The 20,128-nt window shown below is 40.3% G+C and overlaps 1 protein-coding gene and 1 long non-coding RNA gene across 3 annotated transcripts in view; both read right to left on the bottom strand.

Annotated features, from left to right (window-relative positions):
• Window positions 1-19,539, bottom strand: part of LOC149205573 (uncharacterized) — a 51,518-nt gene extending 31,979 nt beyond the window's left edge. The window contains exons 1-2 of one of the 2 annotated variants that reach the window (XM_089395121.1): window positions 17,910-19,539; window positions 2,495-2,571 (exon numbers count right to left, since the gene is read on the bottom strand). In XM_089395121.1, coding sequence (XP_089251247.1) covers window positions 2,535-2,571; window positions 17,910-18,397 — 525 coding nt within the window. In that variant the 5' untranslated portion in view covers window positions 18,398-19,539 and the 3' untranslated portion in view covers window positions 2,495-2,534. The remainder of the gene's footprint in view (window positions 1-2,494; window positions 2,572-17,909) is intronic. The other variant, XM_089395120.1, reaches the window with a different exon arrangement.
• LOC149205574 (uncharacterized) lies at window positions 1,146-2,488 on the bottom strand. Its single transcript, XR_016252478.1, has 2 exons — window positions 1,880-2,488; window positions 1,146-1,632 (listed from the first exon to the last, which is right to left on the bottom strand). It is a non-coding gene; the product is annotated as an uncharacterized LOC149205574 (long non-coding RNA).
• Window positions 19,540-20,128: the final 589 nt, after the last annotated feature.

Genomic DNA, 20,128 nt, shown 5'->3' with positions numbered 1-20,128 from the left:
ACAACCAATGGAGCCATGTGTTTGTCTCATCGATGCCACCACTTCTCCCATTCTGTTTGGTCATTAACCAAAACAAGGAGATGCTCATAACAAAGTATACATGTACTAGAAAAGACATAATAAGGTGGCTACAATTTGGAATTACATCATATGTAGGATATTCAATACAGAAATCTGCAAAAGAGTGGCGTGATGCAGCACATGCCAAGTCAATCTCTTGTTGAAGAGGGCTAATATAAGGACTGGAAAGTACATATGGCAGTCCCTCATCAACCTCAAAAGCATCATCTATGTGCCTCTTCAAAGGAAAATCTGCATGCAATACATGATTCACACCTTCGAGAAAGCAAGGTGTGGACAGCTCCAACAAATATGGATCTTAAGTATGAATGAAAATTTCAGGTCTAAGAAGAAATTTCTGTCCACATTTCATGACTTGTTGCTCACTCTTGATGGCTGGAAATTACTACTACAAATTCGAAATTGAAAAATATGTTGTCATATGTAATTTCCGGCACTAACATCCATTTTCTAGCCACGTTTTTATATAAAAATATACAAAATTATAAAAATAACAAGGGCTGGAAAGTTCTGCATTTTTTACACTTCAAATATGAAAAATTTATGAATTATTTATGGCAGAAAAAAGACTAATAATACCCTGGATTTTGGTTGTCACATATGCCTAAAGTGTTGAAATAAATCTAGAGTGCAAGAAAGGAAACAAGACTGAAATTTGCTAAACTTGAATCATGTTCAATAACAAGAAGGCTGCAAGAAGTCTGTATATTTATGACCCAAGTTCCACATGCCGAAGAGAACATGCATTATTACCCATAAAACATATCTGGAAATTGCTATCGGAGAGCTATAATAAATCGACCCTAAATGGTTGAAACAAATCTGAAACAAATATCCTCATTATATTCAAAATTTGTATCATTAGCGTACATCTGGAAAAGATCATGAAAATTTTCTGAATCTGCTTCTACCATATTAAATTGTCCAAAAGCTTCAAAATCTACATTTTCTTCACTAGATGTGTCATAAATAGCATCCCCTAAAACTCTTCAATAATCTGTATCCAGATTCCAAACTATGACCAAAATTTTAAACATATCCTTCAATATCTTTAATAATCCGTATAACAAACATATCCTTGGCTGCCCTATCTTCATCAAAAGGAGAAGCAAATAAATCTGAACATGCACCATCCTTAGAAGGTCCATCTTCAAACACTCCTTATTCAGAAATTTGAGGAAGACCAGGGCTTGCCAAACCTTTGTCTTCATGAATTGAGGGCATGGAGGCTTGAATGCTTTCACCAATAAGGTCTTCTTCATTGACTTGATCCTATATGGATGCTTCATCATCGATGACTTCACAGAAATCCTCCTCATGCTTTTAATCTTCAATGAAACCATGAGGTGCTTCTTCTTCCTTGGGTAAGGCTGCTATGAGATCTTCAATAATTTTTTCACATTCTTCCTCCTCATAATGAGGATCCCAACATCTGAGGAATATTCACAATAACTCTGCAAATGTAAAAATAGGTTCCTTACCAAGATCATAAAACCAATCACTTGCCTTGTCCTCAAAGATGCAAAAGAAAGCTCTCATCCAAACATCTTCCTGAACAATATGAGATTTTATCATGACCTTATTGGAAGATGTAACATGTGATAAAGTTGGATTATGATATCCATAATATAATCCAATGGAATCAAGCAAATCTTAATCATAACCTTCATTTATAGCCCCCGAAATGCTCAAGAAATCAAGTGGAAAATAAATAATATTCCAATGCTCTAATTCTTCCATGCTTCTCAAACTTTAAATCTTGAAATATGAACATAAAATCTGCAAAATACAATCATACCTCATGCCAAATTGAAGTGGAGTTGCCAAGGTGAACCTTCAATGCCTTCACAATATTGCTTGCTTCACCCTACAAGCAATAAATCTTCAAACTCTCCAAGAAAAAGGGACTCTTCCTTTCACGGAGTCACCAATTGAGGAGAAGATATTCAAAATAAAACCCTCATCAAAGAAGGCAGTCAATCTACAAATATCTGGGAAATGGACATTGTACCTAGAAATGGCACTATAATCATAAAATGTTACCTGCCAAGTTCTCACTAGTAGCAAAGTCCCATAAACACATGGATGAGACCCCAAGACAAGCCACCATTGTCACCTTAATGCCTTTGCCTTTCTCCCGTGAGATCAAGGATGGATCTAGTCCAGAGGGCCTTCCCTATGGTTAATTGAGCTCAATGTGTGTGGGAATGGGAGCAAGAGAGAGCTTAGAAAACAGATATAGTTTTTGGAGAGTTTGTGTTTTTTGGGTTGTGGATGAAATGGAAGATCAGTGCCTTATTTTAAAACAATGTAACAAAGACAGTTTAGCTCCTCCAATGTAGCGATATCACTCCTCTATGGCACCCAAATTAACTTTGTTAAAACTTAAAACAATATAACAAAGAGAGTTTACCTCTCCAATGTAGAGATACCACTTCTTTATGGCACCCAAATTAACTTTGATAATCCAAGCCTGCAACAATAATCCTACTGATATGCACAAAAAATACGACACATTTCATCAAGGTTGATCACGATACCACAAAGCTTAGACAAAGATAGGACAATTTTATTCCAAAGCTTGGAGGCTTTTTCGCACACACCATACAAATGGAGAGAGTAAACCCTTAATATAGGTTTCAACTCTATCTCCTCTTACAATAAATAATGAATTGTTTCCTAGATCCACTAGTCCTCCAAGGAATAACAATAAAATAATCCTCTCAACAACTTGCATACTAAAAAAAGCAAATGAATTTGTTGAGATCTACGATTTCCTCCAAGAGGTTATAATAAATACCCAAGGAAAACAATACAATAATATCCTCAAGTAACTAACTCCAATAGACAAGTCAAACAATAGCAAAATAGTGGAGTTAATTAAAACCATGTCCAAAAATAGAGCTAAATAATGGGGTGCCTCTTTTGGTTGAGGGATCAACTATGTTACAACCTCCAAAAATTGTATATGAATACCTATCCACATGTCTACCCTCCAAGATTTATCCACATGTGAAACAAGGACCAAGAGAGTAGGACATCCTCAATAAAGTAGCCCAAACAACTTCATCAAATCTATCCATGACTAAGTCCTCATGATGTATACCAAATAACCAATCATAGCCACACATGTGGCCTCCATGACAAGGTCATCCCATGAAATGCAATGAAGAATGTATGAATAGAAGCTCCATGTGACACATGTTCATGATATGAGGTAGAACACTGAGTAGATGCTCCATATGTGTGCGCCCTCAATAGATAGCATAAGAATATGTACAAAATGACCTCCCCCAAGTGGACATCCTCCTCATCATCATGTAAGAATTGTAGTTGATGCCTCAAAAGATGGAGCACTCAAGAGAAGTGTGCCCCAAGTCATCCAAGCTCAAGCTCCAAGACGTAACCAACCTTGAAAGATATGAAATAAAACACTCCAAGTGGCATGTATGGCTCCAAAGTGTAACAACCATCCACAAATCAACGCAAATGTAGTGGGTCTCATAGAAGTAGGTTGCCCAACATAGAATAGGCACCATAGATTAAAGTTCAAGTCAATAATAACTTCCAAATACATGGGATGGCATGGGTCCAAAGGGTAACAACCATCCACAAATCAACGCAAACATAGTGGGTCTCATAGAAGTAGGTTGCCCAACATAGAATAGACACCATAGATTAAAGTTCAAGTCAATAATAACCTCCAAATACATGGGATGGCCTCTCTCCAATGAGCAAATAACAGCAAATCATGTGAAATGCCTCCACATATGTGCAAATAAGGGAGTGCTCAATGAGAATGAAGTGTATATCCATCATAAAGTGCAAACTCATCATCAAAATATAACAATTAAACCAAGCGCTCTAACAATGAAGTTGATCTATGGAAGGAGTGAGTTAGCCACTCCAACCATACAGCGCTCCCCAAGTTTGAGTGTCTATCTCATCAAATATCACAATAAGGTCATGATCGACACATCAAACCCTAGGGCGCCCTCACCCAGAAGCACAATGTCACCAATCCTCATCCATATGCTGAAAATCACATGTATCCTATGCTAACATGTTGCTAACCACCAAATATAGAGAGATCGCCACGCAATAAACCCATGACAAAGCTCCCCCAATGCTCTAGGCAAAGACATGGTTCTTAATGCATGTCACAATGTCCTAAGAAATGTCATAAATCTCAATGCATGGTACACAAGACCCTAGGAAATCACTATCACAACTCTCAAGGCACCTGTCAAAATTTGCAAGGCAAAGTCATTATTTTCAAGGCAAACAACTTTCTCAAAATCTCAAAATAAGGCCATCAACAAGAGAAGTGGAGCACTCCTTAAGGATCATTCTCGAATGCCAAAACCTTGTCAATTTGACCTAAAAATCCTAGGTCACTCCATCAAGACATCAAGTAGTATGCAATCTACATAGCAAGAAGGTGGGTGCTCCATAAAAGGGAACATCAATCTCATCAAACATCATAATCAAAGCATGATAGACATCTCGATTCTCAGGTATTAGAGCACCCTCTGCAAGACCGTATTTCCTCATATCAGCGCCATGACTACAACTCCATACAAGTGTGCAAGGAATGATACCATGAAGTGATGTAAGAAGCTAGCACCATCATCAAGTGGGTTGATGCATCTAGATAAGGCAAGATATAGCACCGAGTAGATCATCACATCCATATGATATCAAGTGTAACCATGTCAAGCAAACAAGAAACGTGACATATAAACCCATTGAATCGATGTGTGCATCAATATCATGGTGAAGTAAAAAGAACCATAATCATCCACATGCCCAACCAATATCATGGTGAAGCAAAAAATAGAAGGTGTGTATCATCAATTCAATATATCACCCCTGAAAATCTGACCATGTCATGAAAGTCGCACTTTTACCTTTCATGCAATATGAGTGGTAACAGCAAGTATTTCCTTTGCTCTCTAGTATTGTTGTAGTCATATGGCAACGTTTTTTCATACTAAAGCTAAGTCTTAGACTGATGTCAGAGACCTTTTGTACCAGGGTTACTTGGGAGCAAGAGCGAAAGCGGGGAGCGGGGAGCGGGAGCATGAGCAAGCAGCGGGAGCGGGGAGCGACATTTTCAAAAGCTCTCAGTTCGGGAGCTAATTTTTATATAATATATATTTCGATGCATATATGTCAACAAAAGCATGTAGAATGATGAATTAGATACAAAACAAAACAAAGCAAAAACAAAAAAAAACATTGATTGAACCATATAACGTCAAACATCTAGAAGTTATAATCTTCATCAACCGCGTCCATAAGTTAGTAACATACAACATATCGAGCCTCATGATTGATCAATCTTAAAGTTTCAAGCCTTCAAAATTCAATACATGACATTTATCATCATTAATCACCAAAATTATATAAAAATTCTAACATGAAATGAAAGGTTATAAAATGAAATATAATGAAACAACTTTCAACTTTCACGAAGCATCATATTCATAATTCATTACCAATGAGTTATAATTTCCAACTTCAAACTTCAAACTTAAATTGTCATATATTGTTTACAAAAAATATCATAATAAATATGAAAGAGTCAGTAGTTATAAAAACTACTAGAAACCGAAAAAGACGAATAAATCTATTATCTATTGCTAATGATTGGGCCTCTTGCAACAAGAAATGTCTAATTTCTGAGCAGGTCGTGGTGGTCTTCTAGGAGTCTCCTCTCGCATCGCACGACCAAAACCAAAAGGCACATGCCCTCCACGTGAGGATGTAGATGGAGGCGGCGGCAAGAAAGGAAGAGTTGTTGGAACTCGAGCACTACTACTGGATGGTGGTGGTGGCATGGTTGTTGTTGCTTCATCATCAGCTTTCAAAAGTTTTGCTTCCAATTCTTCTAAATGTATAGTTCCATCCTCCAAATTATCGTCCTCTGCGTTGCTGTCCCAAGTTTTATATGATGTATCCTCATAAGCCCGATCACAATAATGACTCAACAACCTCAAGTTGTAGTGCACATAAACCAAGATTTCTGCCTGGTTTTCATTCAATCTGTTTCTTCTCACATTATAAATGAAGTTGTAGGTGCTCCAACACCTCTCTGCAGAAGAAGTATTTACAACCTGTGAGAGCACTTTTTTTGCCAATTTTGGCAAAAGTCCCCGACCGCCATAGGCTTCCCACCACGTGAGAGCATCAAATCTATCTCTATCTTCCATTACATGCAAAGAACCAAACAAAACAGTGCAACTGAAGTATCTGCCTAATTCAAGACACAAATAAGCACACTCCTCCTTGTCAGGGACCAACTTGTCTAATGCTTCCATATATCCTTTAGATACCTCTGGATTTGTATGGGATTTGATCCTAACCCCACCCCCAAGTGCAGGTTGGCCCAACCAAGATGGAGAGTAGTATTTTGGCATAAGGATATACGCCAAGGCATGTAGTGGAACATTAAGTTTATTTTACCGTGCACATACACAATTATGAATCATTGTATACAAGTTGGGACCATTTTCCTGAACAATATCTTTTATTTGCCCCAACATGTTATCCATCTACTCATACACCTCCCCAATCACTGGTTTATCTGTATCTACAAAACGAATCATGCTATAAATGGGCTTGGTGAATTGCAAAACTTCCCTCACACGTGCCCAAAACAGACCATCAAGAGTGGTCTCCTCCACCTGTTTAAAACCTTGCCTGTCAACTGCGGTTGGAGCCCTGTCCTTTAATACCTGTGTTAAAATTGGCAACTATGGCCAAACTCCATGTGGGTCTTCTTATTTATGGCAGCTGATATTTTTCTTGGATTCCTCTCATCGAGAGGTGTAGGATTGTTCTAAAGATCATCCGATTCCGACATGTATTCATGGAGATATGAATTTATTTGTGTTATGGGACAATTCATCAAGGTCGGCCAGCAACCAAATTGCCCCCACTTATCCTCCACGTTTTAGTATAAATAGAAAAGGACTTTAAGTCATTTGACACACTCACTCTTGTGATCTCTCTTCATTCTATTTTGGGTTTGATGAAGATGAGATCTAGAGGGAGTGCCCTAGGATATATGATGCACTAAGAAGACATGCCCTAGATCTAAATGCAGTCATGGTTGAATAGGCTCTACGCTACCCTAATGGAGAAGCCTAATGCAGCCATGGAAGAAGCCTTATTGTTATCATGGAGAAACACCTAGGCTAGCATGGAAATAAAGCCCTCACACTGCTTAATGAAGAAGCCTCCTATCACAATCATGGGACAAGGGTTCTAATGCTGGCATGCCCTAAACGCAGAAAGACATAAACTCTGTCCTAGAGGAATCATGGTTGTAGCCTAACGTTGTCATGGATGACCCTATGGAGATGACCTTAACACAGTCTCCTAGCCGCAGCACTTAAGGAAGTGTCTTAGCCACAATTTGGTCGTTGTCCTGGCCCTAGAAGCAGTCCCCTATCCATTGTCCTGAAGAGAGGTCTACACGTTGGTCTAAAAGAGACCTAGCTGCAGTTCAGTATATGCTCTAGTCACAGTCCGGATGCACTCTAAATGTTGGCCTTATTCTGCAGCAAAAGAAGGGCTCTATGTTGTCCTAACTGCAGTCCTCCTAGGAGATATAATCCACCATCATTAAGGATCCTATGCAGCAAGAGAAGGATTCATATAACGCTGGAAAGAGGAGGTCTTAAATAGCTCTAGACGCAGTCAAAAGGAAGTGTATTCAAGAGTGCCCTAGCTGCAGTCATACCACAGCTATATGATGCACAGGGACATCATCAAAGGAAGGTCTGGAAGTAACAATAAATGACATGGTGAAGAGTTACCTCAGCCGCAGTAAGGAGGCCTAAAGAGGCCCTAATCTCAGACGTGAAGATGCCCTCATCCACTGTCACATCTAGTCATAACTACCTATCTAACTGCTAATCAAAAGCATGGATGAGGTATGTTTGGAAGTAGTTGTCTCTATGACTAAGAGAAAAGTTATTTGTTTGGATCTGTTGAAGGAATTTGTAACTATAGCCTAGTTGTTATGCTAGGCTGCAAGCCACAGCAAGCAGCTAAGGCTGGTATCGCAGTATGCAGCATATAGATGACAGTGAGGATGGGTGTTGCATGGTGCAGCACAGTGTTGATGGGCATGGATGTATAGTAGCAACAAGAATGTATTGCAGCAACATGATGATGAAGAGCAGCTTGATGGGTACAGCATGATGATGAGGTATTGCTCAGTGATGGGAGCAACATAGTGATGAGAGCAGCTCAGTGATTGGGTGTAGCGTGATGATGAGGTGCAGCATGGTGATGGAGTCACCTTGGAGGATCAGTTGAAGCAATTTACCTTCACCTGAGTTCAGATCAGTTACCTCATTATGTTATCTTCATGGTGAATATCTCTGCTCTTATCTTATCAAGTCAAAGTATTGACTTCTAATGTATATGTACTATCTCTCTCTCTGCTGAACTATTGAAGAATATAAGAAGAATTGATCAAGGGTTTCCCCACATTAGGGTTTGTCCCTGGCTGGCGCCACATCTTGTGTCCTCTTGTGTTGGCTTGTCTTCTGTGATTTATGTTTATGTTCTATCTGCATTTTACTATCATGCTAAATGTGATTGTGATCTGGGATTGATATTGAGCTAATATGGAAAAATTGAAGTAAATTGCGCTAAGCATAGAACATACCTAAAATTAACATGGTATCAAAGGTGAGGTGAAGACAAAGCCCAAGCAAGAGTGAAAGAGCAATCACCGAAGACAATTGGACAAGGTCAAAAGACTCAATGGGTTCCTCATGCCTCTTCAAATTCACCGAGGGTGAAGCCGAATCAAAGAAGATTATCAAAGTGGCGCAGCGGAAGCATCTGGTGGCCTACCTATGGGTCACTTCAATGGGAAGTCCGGATCTAAGAATGGAAGGAAAGGCAGATGCCTTGCTTGCAATGAGTTTGGCCATTATGCGAAGGAGTGTCTGAATAGAAGGGACACATCACTTGATGACGATATCAATCATTACAGGGGCATCTTCAATGATCAAAGGAATGATAGGTACAATGGCAAAAAGGACTGCAGGTCATCAAGGAAATAGCCGACTCTTCAAAGAACTCACGAACTCCAGGCATGAAGAATCAAATGTTGTTTCAGATAAGCTAAAGGAGTATTATCTTATATTGGCCCTCTCCACTACTTCTCCTCCAGACTCTTTGGGAATCTAGCTTATTGATAGTAGTGCTTCAAGGCACTTCATCGGATAGAAGGAAGCTCTCTCTAATTTGATAGAGAAGGAAACAATCGTGGAGATTATACTTGGAGTCAATGCCACCTATCCCGGAAAGGGTGTATGGAATGTTAACCCTCAATTGAATGAGGGTAACACGATTCATTTACAAGAAGTTCTTTATGTGCCTGATCTCAAAAGGAACCTGGTGTCCATTTCGGCAATGGAAGACAAAGGTGGCAATCATCGATGGAAAGGCACGAGTTTGAAAATGGAATTTTCGAGATGCTTTTACTCATGGGTCCAGGGTTGGCAATTTGTATCAAGTTGCAAGAAGTCCATTAGGGACCCTGTCGTGTGACTCATCTCTTTTATGGCACCAGAGGTCTACTCATCTTCATTGTGGGGCCCTACCCAATGTGAGTCAGATGGTGACAGGGATACCTGAATTCAAGAAGAACATGGAGGTACATGTCCGAGATGTACCGAAGGAAAACTTACAAGGGGACCATTCCCCTCATATAGCAAGTCCACAAATTTGGAACAACCAGAGGAGTTTGAGATTCATGATCGGGAATCTCATGTATGCAGGTGGAAGAAAGCCCTCTATGGCTTGAAGCAAGCACCCCGGACTTGGTATGAAAGGATAAACAGCTATCTGATGAAGTCGAGATTCACTAGGAGTGAAGCCAATCCAAACCATTGCTTAAAGGTTGTGGATGATAGACCTCTCATACTGGTACCTTATGAAGACGACCTCTTTCTGATAGGTGCAGACCATCTCATTTGCAAAAGTAAGTGGGAGTTGGATTCCGGATTTGGAATGGTGCACTGCAAGCCTGTGACTGCCTCGATGGAGCTTAACTTTAAGAAGTTATGTGGTAGTGATAGCGGACCTAATTTTGGAAATGCCTTTGAGTTTCATCAACTCATAATAGCATTGATGTTCTTGGTGAACTCTCGTCCGGATATATGTTACAGTTAGCATGTTGAGCTCATATATAGTTGAGCCTCACTGGATTGGTGCCAAGAATCTTTTGATATATCTTCGAGACACAATCTCTCATAGATTGAGATACACTGCCGGAAATGTGAAGCTGGATGATTATTCTGATGCTGACCGGGCAGGCAGTGTGGAGGATCATAAGAGCACTTTTGGGTGTTGGTTCTCTTTGGGTTCTGCTTTAATATCTTGGATGAGCAGGAATCAGAAATCGGTTGCTTTGAGCACCGCTAAGGCCGAATACATAGTTACAAGTATGACCTTGTGTGAAGCTGCCTGGTTGAGGAAGCTCTTCAGTGAGTTGTTTGGACACGTGTTGGATACCATCGTGATATTCTGTGACAACCAGAAGGGGATTCAATTGTTGAGGAATCTCGTGTTTTATGATCGCTCCAATCATATAGACATCAGGAACCACTTTATCTAGGATATGGTACATCGAGCAGCGAGAAGGCTCCATCGCATTGGGACTGATGTGCAGGTCGCCGATATTCTATCGAAGCCCCTGGGAAAGGTCAAATTCTTGACTTTCCGAGAACGACTAGGAGTTGTGGAGAAACTCTCTCCTAAGGGTCCCGTATGATATGGACATTGAGATCTAGGAGCTCCGGGGGGCTTGGGGGTACATCTTGGAGCAATGAGCAACCATAGGGTGAGTGGTTCAGCCTTCCCCTAGTGATTTGTCATGTATGGGGTGAGTGGTTCAGCCTTCCACTAGTGATTTGTTGTATATAGAGTGAGTGGTTCAACCTTCCCCTGGGATACCCCATGGCGACATGTAGGCAGGATGAGTGGTTCATCCTTCTCCTACTGAGACATCCTAACCAAGTAGTCTGGGACTCATGGGAAGTACCTCTCATCTAGCCAATGAGTAGAGAAATGAGGACAGGGACCATAGTAGTACCGATGGACACATCGTGTTACTACTGTATTCCCTATGCTAGGATGATATTGATCTGGGATCAATTGAAACTGACCTCGAGTCAATAAGAGTGATATAACTAACTCTCTTTTGGATTTGACTTCGGGTTAGTAAGAGTGATATAACTCACTCTCCATTTGGAACTGATTTCGGATCAGTAAGAGTGGTATGATACACTCTCTTTATTTGGAACTGATTTTGAATCAGTAAGAGTGGTATGAGACACTCTCTTTTATATGGAACTGACTTTGGGTCAGTAGAGGATGGTATGATACATTCTCGATCACTTCTTCTTCTTCATAGTTCAGCAAAGCAGAGCAGTGCAGGGCACTGATGGCAGAGATAGTACAGTCTGGCAGATGGATTAGCAGATGGAGTTCTCCCTAGTTGAGAGGGAGTGTTAAAATTGGCAACTAGGGCCAAACTCCATGTGGGTCTTCTTATTTATGGCAGCTGATATTTTTCTTGGATTCCTCTCATCAAGAGGTGTAGGATTGATCTAAAGATCATCCGATTCCGACATGTATTCATGGAGATATGAATTTATTTGTGTTATGGGACAATTTGTCAAGGTCGGCCAGCAACCAAATTGCCCCCACTTATCCTCCACGTTTTAGTATAAATAGAAGAGGACTTTAAGTCATTTGACACGCTCACTCTTGTGATTTCTCTTCATTCTGTTTTGGGTTTGATGAAGATGAGATCTAAAGGGAGTGCCCTAGGATATACGCTGCACTAAGAAGACATGCCCTAGATCTAAATGCAGTCATGGGAGAATAGGCTCTACGCTGCCCTAATGGAGAAGCCTAATGCAGCCATGGAAGAAGCCTTATTGTTATCATGGAGAAACACCTACACTGGCATGGAAATAAAGCCCTAACGTTGCTTAATGAAGAAGCCTCCTATCACAGTGATGGAACAAGGGTTCTAATGCTGTCATGCCCTAAACGCAAAGAGACCTAAGCTCTGTCCCAGAGAAATCATGGTTGTAGCCTAACGTTGTCATGGATGACCCTATGGAGATGACCTTAACACGGTCTCCGAGCCGCAGCACTTAAGGAAGTGTCTTAGCCACAATCTAGCCGTTGTCCTGGCCCTAGAAGCAATCCCCTAACCGTTGTCCTGAAGAGAGGTCTACACGTTGGTCCAAAAGAGACCTAGCTGCAGTTCAGTATATGCCCTAGTCATAGTCCGGATGCACTCTAAATGTTGGCCTTATTCCGCAGCAAAAGAAGGGCTCTATGTTGTCCTAACCACAGTCCTCTTAGGAGATATAATCCGCCATCATTAAGGGTTCTATGCAGCAAGAGAAGGATTCATATACGCTGGAAAGAGGAGGTCTTAAATAGCTCTAGACGTAGTCAAAAGGAAGTGTATTCAAGAGTGCCCTAGCCGCAGTCATACCACAGTTATATGATGCACAGGGACAGCGTCAAAGGAAGGTCTGGAAGTAACAATGAATGACATGGTGAAGAGTTCCCTCAGCCACAGTAAGGAGGCCTAAAGAGGCCCTAATCTCAGACATGAAGATGCCCTCATCCACTGTCACATCTAGTCATAACTACAGCTATCTAACTGTTGGTCAAAAGCATGGATGAGGTACATTTGGAAGCAGTTGTCTCTATGACTGAGGGAAAAGTTGTTTGTTTGGATCTATTGAAGGAATCTGTAACTATAGCCTAGCTGCTCTGCTAGGCTGCAAGCCATAGCAAGCAACTAAGGCCGGTATTGCAGTATGCAACATATAGATGACAGTGAGGATGGGTGTTGCATGGTGTAGCATGGTGCAGCACAGTGTTCATGGGCATGGATGTATAGCAGCAGCAAGAATGTATTGCAGCAACATGATGATGAAGAGCAGCTTGATGGGTACAGCATGATGATGAGGTACTGCTCAGTGATGGGAGTAGCATAGTGATGAGAGCAGCTCAGTGATTGGGTGCAGCACAGTGACAGGTGCAGCATGATGATGAGGTGCAGCACAGTGATGGGTACAGCATGGTGATGGAGTCACCTTGGATGATCAGTTGAAGCAATATGCCTTCACCTAAGTTCAGATCAGCTACCTCATTATGTTATCTTCATGGTGAAGATCTTTGCTCTTATCTTGTCAAGTCAAAGTGTTGACTTCTGATGTTTATGTACTATCTCTCTCTCTGCTAAACTATTGAAGAATATAAGAAGAATTGATCAAGGGTTTCCCCACATTGGGGTTTGTCCCTGGCTGGCGCCACATCTTGTATCCTCTTGTTGGCTTGTCTTCTGCGATTTATGTTTATGTTCTATCTGCATTTTACTATCATGCTAAATGTGATTGCTAATCTGGAATTGATATTGAGCTAATATGGAAAAATTGAAGCAAATTGCACTAAGCATAGAACATACCTAAAATCAACAACCTGTCAATGTTGACTTGATACCATGCTAGCCAATGACTCTCTTACCTTCAAAAGGTGCCTGAAGGTGAGGTAATAGCTCGCAAATCTAGTCTTCGCAATCTTCAACAGCTCCAATCTTGGGTGACTGTGGAAAAGCCCATGGGTATTGCTATGATTTGTAATAAATTTTATCATTTTTTTGCTTCTCTTGTACAAATCACCAATCCATTTGTATTGATGGTTTTTGTTCTTAATAATATCACACATCAAAAGGTTCATTGTGAGAACCAAACACCCAGACCAAAATATGTTGGGGTATCTATCTTCAATAATTGCTCCCACTGCCTTACAATTAGAAGCATTATCAGTGATGACTTGGATGACATTGTATGGCCCAATACGTTCAATTGTTTCAAGTAATGGTTCTGCAATGTTGATGGCGGTCTTGAACTTTTTTGAGTAATCATATGCTAAAAGGAAGATTGCACCATTAATAGACACAGCAAGAACACTTATCAATGGCTTGCCTTTTACATTTGTCCATCCATCAGATACAATGGACACCCCATGCTCATTCCAAGAATTTGTCATTTTACTCAAAGAATGTGTTATTTTTGCTTTTTCATGATCAAGTCCCACGGTTCTAGCCTTGTCATACCCAGGGCTCTTGTATCCTTTGGGGGCATCATTAATGGCAGAAACCATTTCATGCCAATAAAGTGAGTATAAAACATTGAATGGTATCCCACATGCATAGATAAACTCGTAAATTTTTGAATCCACATCATTCCTACACCCTTCGTCAAGGAAATCTGATATGGTTCTACGCCTTAAAGAGATGTTTGTTCCTGTGCCTCCATATCCACTGCCATGGGAGGATGTTGATGGAGTTCTTTGTGCATGTGATTGTGGGCTATGTTCAAAGACACCCTTTGATCTTTTAGATTTGTATTGGGCTTCCTCCTCTTCCCTTATGTATTTGGCTCTTTGTGTTGCTGACACACTTAAACAAGCTCTTATTCCTATTTGTTTATCTCCATCCCTTGGCCTTTTCCCACAGAGGTGTCTTCTGGCATAGGTGTATGAACCTATGTAAGTGTTTTGCAATGGAGGCATGTAAATTTAGTGGTTCCACCCCCTTTCCCTCCTTCAGGCCTAGAAACATATTTCCACAATGGGGTTTGGTCTGGTTTGGTTTTTGTGCCCTCATCTCCACTCTCCTCTTCCTCCTCACCAAGGTACTCCTCCTCTCCAGGGTTTTCATCAAATCTACTAAAACCCACTTCTTCATCCTCTTCATCATGATCAATTGTCCTTCTTCTACTCTTCAACACCATAATAACAAAAAAAGGAACCAACAAGAAGAGAATGCCAAGCCATATAACCATGATGTTTGAAGTTTTGAGTCTGTAGTAAAATGTAGGAATGGGAATGGGAAAGAGAGAAGAGAACATTTTCATTTAGCAATGAACATACAAAAAACACTAATGCTAGATTAAAGTGTAGATCCTACCTCTTTGGTCTTCAATCCCAAGCTTCAATCTCCCTTCCAAGCTCCCCCAATCTCCCTCCTCAACTCAACCTCCAGGGCTCCAATTCCAAAAGCCCTCCTCTCTTTCTCTTCACTTTGCAAATGGTGAATAATGGAAGCGGAGGAGGGCCTTTTATCTTTTTCCCCTCCCCTTCCCTCCTCGTCCGTCGCACGTTTGCCGCGCGGTTTTTTTGCCGGCGGGAGCAAAAATTTTAAGGAGAAAGCGGTCCCTCCTTAAAATTTTCGCCCCTGGAGCGAAAGGGAGCGGTCAAGGAGCAACCGCTCCCGATCGCTGCCTTAAAAAATTTTCTGTTTAGCATTCTCATTCATCTTTAAAGCCCCATCTAGACATGGATGCACTTGTGTTAGTGGTGAAGATTCATAGTCTTGACATGCTCAAGGATGGGGATTGCACGGGCGCCATAAAGAAGGCAGTCACATTTGTTAAGAAGAAGAACAATCACATAATAATGAGATTCAATCCAATCACTGGCGTTATTTGTTCTATGATCTATCATAGGCCTACAAGCTACAGCTCTCGTTGTGGATTCAGTCTCTTAAGTCTTAAGTTCTGGCTAATTTTCCAATTATCTTTTGCAGATTTTCACTGTCTATGTGAGACATACATTTTCATATTTATTGAATTTATTATAATTTCCCCATCATATCCCTGAAGACAGACCTTTTGAAAAGTTCGATACCCATGTTTATTTTTTAAAGATTAGGTTCCAACGGTTATTAAGAAGTGTATGGCACACCAGTTGTAATAAGAAAAGTAAAAAGCAAAAGAAAAGATTCCTAAATGTTTTAGTTTGAAATTTAGAACAAAAAAATCTACATATAGACTTGGATTTCTAAAATATTAGTGACTATTAGCTGAAGCTATTAGAATACCCTTTGTGTTATATCGTCCTCTTTTAAATTGATGTGCATTCAACTTTTCAAAAATATGGGCTGTAAAAAATTTTCCCATCTCACTTTGTAAACGATCGGTTGAAAAGAACCATAGGCTTTAGTCATAGGACAGAATCACAGATGTATATCAAGCATCGAATATTATTGCATTATATGGGTATGAATGTGCTTCGGAATTCAGGCTTTGATATATCTAGATTCTAAACTACTGATGAACAGGAAAAACAAGAAAACCAGTACATCCTTGGTTTGATAAATTTGATTCAAATGGCTCATATATGAGCATATCGAGTTTGAATTAACAATTAAAGCATTGAGCTCAAGTTGCAAATTTATGGTTGACAGGTACAGCTGGTGACTCAAAAATCATGTATCTACCAGACAAAAATAGTATCATCCAGACCTTTGAATGACCGCACCATAGATAAAGCACTTGCCTGAGTAATATATTTACCCAATAATAGAACCAACAAAACACCCTAATTTGAGCAAACAAAAAAGTAGCTTAGTATGTAACATTGATCAAGTGATTAGAGCTTCGAGGCAAGGTTGGCTTTTGTTCATCAACTCTGCCCAATAAGACAAGATCTTGTTGATGTTTTGTGACTTGGGATTTGCTCTCAGAACAATGAGACATAGCATATCGACCTTACAATATCTACATAATCATCGTAGAGATTTTGTAGCAGTAAATCCATGGGAGGATTCAAATTGAGCATGATAGCTTTGATCCCAAACTTATTGACAGATAAAAGAACCCTTATTAGCATTTTAAATGTCAGTATCAAAGACTGGTTAGAGAGCCTGGCCCCACATTTGGCAAATCCTGGGTAAAGCAAAAACGTAAAAACAAAATGGATATAGAGGTTAACTTAACAAATGGATAATAATCAAACCATACTTGTAAATCTTGATCACATTGTTGAAAGACGATGTTCTAAATGAGGATGCACTCAAGGCCGTTCCAAGATAAAAACACAGAACATAGAAACTGAACATTCAAGTATGTTTAGTAAATACTAAATACTAAGGAGGCAACGTGCATCATTATCCAAACCAAGCTGTAAAGGATTCTGCATTCACCATCCAATGATCCCAACGTGGGAGAAAGAACTTGAGAAACTTAATGAAAAGGGAAATCATAAAATAAAAGGGAAAGTGCCACCACGATCATAATCAGGACAACGGTTCAAAGGTGTTGTTTTCAAAACAGCTTAGTTGTTGCAGTGATTCAAATGACAAGGAAACATTAAGCAACTAAATAGTTTGAGACATAAAAAGCAACAGAAACATAAATCATGGACTAAGCTGCTAAAGAGCCACTATACCAAACCGAAAGATCCTCGGTCATAAGGGATTCCATGAAGCTAACCCCTCGATAACTGAATAAGGTAAAGTGTAACGGGTACTTCATCCAAGAGATTTATCATTTTACGATCAAATGAAGAGCCCTGATATACTTAACATCGAGGAACATCTCTATATTTCCGGATGAATGCGATCCAAACACCGAAATGCTAAATGTATGGATCAAGCTGTTACAAAGCTTCGAAACTTGTATTGTCGGGCATGTCATAAGTTGAAGTTTGAACAGAATATAGAATACACCATATGGAGCAAATTGTTGCAAAAGCCGGATTTCAGAAATGGGTATACATGGGAATTCAGCTAAACGGATTGCGGAGAGAACTTCCACAGAACAAAGATCACAAACCCACTTTTTATCTGAGAGATTCCCAGCAAAATAAAAAACATTTTAAAATATTCATTTTTAAAAATAGCAGGAGATAACTTCGGAAAGGGAGGGGAAGAATTTTAAAACCCTCTTTTTAATTTTGGGGTGAGGAAGTAGATTATTTACCTCATCTCAAATTCTCTAATTTCGACGAGTTCTTTTCCATGGGCATCAGTCCATTGCACTTTCCTCTTCCTGTTAGGTTTGGCATCTGCATCATTCTCTGTATTAACCCTATTAGGACTCCCATTTGGGCTGTGGGTATTATGAGCCCCCACAGATGCACGAGGCTTTTTCAAATTGCTCTTCAAGCAAACCTTCACAACAGCATTATTGCCGTTGGCCGCCTCGCCTCTGGAAATACCCCCGGCGTCCGAAATGGGCAAAGAAGCAGGCGATGCCGATGCCATGGACGACCCATCTATTCTTTGGCAATTGGAAGAACGATGGCAAGCTTCCACCTTTATGGAAGCCGAACCCGAACTGTCTGGTCCCGTAGAGGCGCACCACGAACAAAAGAAGGAGCAGCACCTACGGGACTCCCTTTGTTGCTTTTGCTGCTTTGAGGACGCCAGCGGGAGCCCTTGGTTATGGTTCCACGGCAATACTCTCATGGATCTCCCCTGCTGCTACTTCTAATACAATAAAAATAATCAAAGACCTTACAATTTTGAAACAGAGATTATGTCGGGGGTCATTACTCGAGGCTTGTGGATCTAGAAGCTAGCTTTCCGAGGTTGATATGATAGTTGCTTCCCTCACTCTGATGTTATGCCCTGTGGCCTGTCCTTAGCTTGTGGTTGTTGCAGTGGCATATCCCTAATTTGGGATTTCCGTCCATATCAATACTTCTTCCTCCGCTTACATATATATCTAATTCCCTGTAAACAAAATCTTTCGTGATACCCGGACCAAAATCAGCAGAGGTTTTGCGATTTTAACAGACACCCCAGTGTCAGACAATCCCAAAACTTGCTATAGACGCCACGCTATGATCTCAGCTGTGAAAATTGCAAAGTTTGTGCAATGTGTCATCAAACCAATGAAGATGATCTGTACCACCACTTCACTGCCTGATTATAAAACGCTATGAGTGAGCATTCAATCGCCATCGCCATCACCATCAAAAGCAAGTTCATCAACTGTGCGTTTTCAGATTTCAGACCAGTAAACAAGACAGGACAACACACACAAACCGACAAGAAGGACAGGGACAACGCCTAACAACAACATCAATAACTAATAGTGGAAGAAGAAGAAGAATGCAGTGCATCGGCCCCAATATGCACCAGCTTTTTGCATGTGGGTATTTGTTATCTTTATGGATACCTCCAGTCACAGACCTTTGTACCCATTTAATACTTGAATTCACCTTTTACATACTGTTATGTAATGTCAGATTGACATACATACATTACAATTGAACAGCATACAGAATTATTCAGGAAAAGATAAATATTAATGCTTTTGGGCATCATTCCTGTCATGTAGATTATGGTCTTGTTTTCGCCTTTTCTTTGGAATCATTTGGGATGCCTGGTAAAGGGGCTTTATTCGGCATCCATCAATCAGTCTATCCACATTTGGAAACCGGAAAGCAGAAAAATATTAATATTAATAATGGGTAGTTTAGATTTTTCTTCTAATTTAAAATGGCATCCTTCTGGCCTACTTCAGAATACTAGTCAGGAAACCTATATTTAAACATCATCCGCCAAAAGGAGTAACGAATTTTAAGATAATCCTACAATGCCCCTACTTGATGGAATCTCTTTCACCGCACGTTGTACACCGCATACATTCCATCATTTCACAGTTATACTATTGTTCTCCGCGAATTAGATTCGATTGCTGGGTAGATTTGTTGGATAGGCTCTTCTTCAAGCCTCAATAGTGATCACATGGCAAGTCACATCTTACATTCCATGGCGCCATTTTGTTGAAGACTTTATTGGTGACTTTAGGCTGTGACCCATAAGCGAGAATAATAAGGGAAGATATCATCATATTTTCGTCGTGGAGTTCATGTTTTCCGATGGGACGCTTGTTACACTGGTTAGCCCATCTGGTTAGAGGATCATCAAAGATTCCTACACGGTCCATACGTCTTACAAGTTTTGGTTAATGATGATATGTTTAAGAGTGTCTTTAGCTTCGATTAGCCAACCCTCATTGGTTCTCGTTTCAATGCCGCAGTCTCTCGTGACGACATTTTCAGGGTTTATAGGCCATGAATAGCTCATTCACCATGGCCACATACAATGACATTTTCAACATTAAGTCCAGGGGCTGAAGCCCCCACCCTCCTTCCTTTCGGAAGCACTCACCTTGCTTCTTTTAAAGAT

Source organism: Pinus tabuliformis, chromosome 1_2 (genome assembly GCF_031772625.1).
Source record: "Pinus tabuliformis cultivar Carrire ecotype Pingquan chromosome 1_2, CPIR1, whole genome shotgun sequence".
In the NCBI taxonomy this organism is placed as follows: Eukaryota; Viridiplantae; Streptophyta; class Pinopsida; order Pinales; family Pinaceae; genus Pinus; species Pinus tabuliformis.
This window is presented reverse-complemented; position numbering and strand designations above follow the sequence as displayed.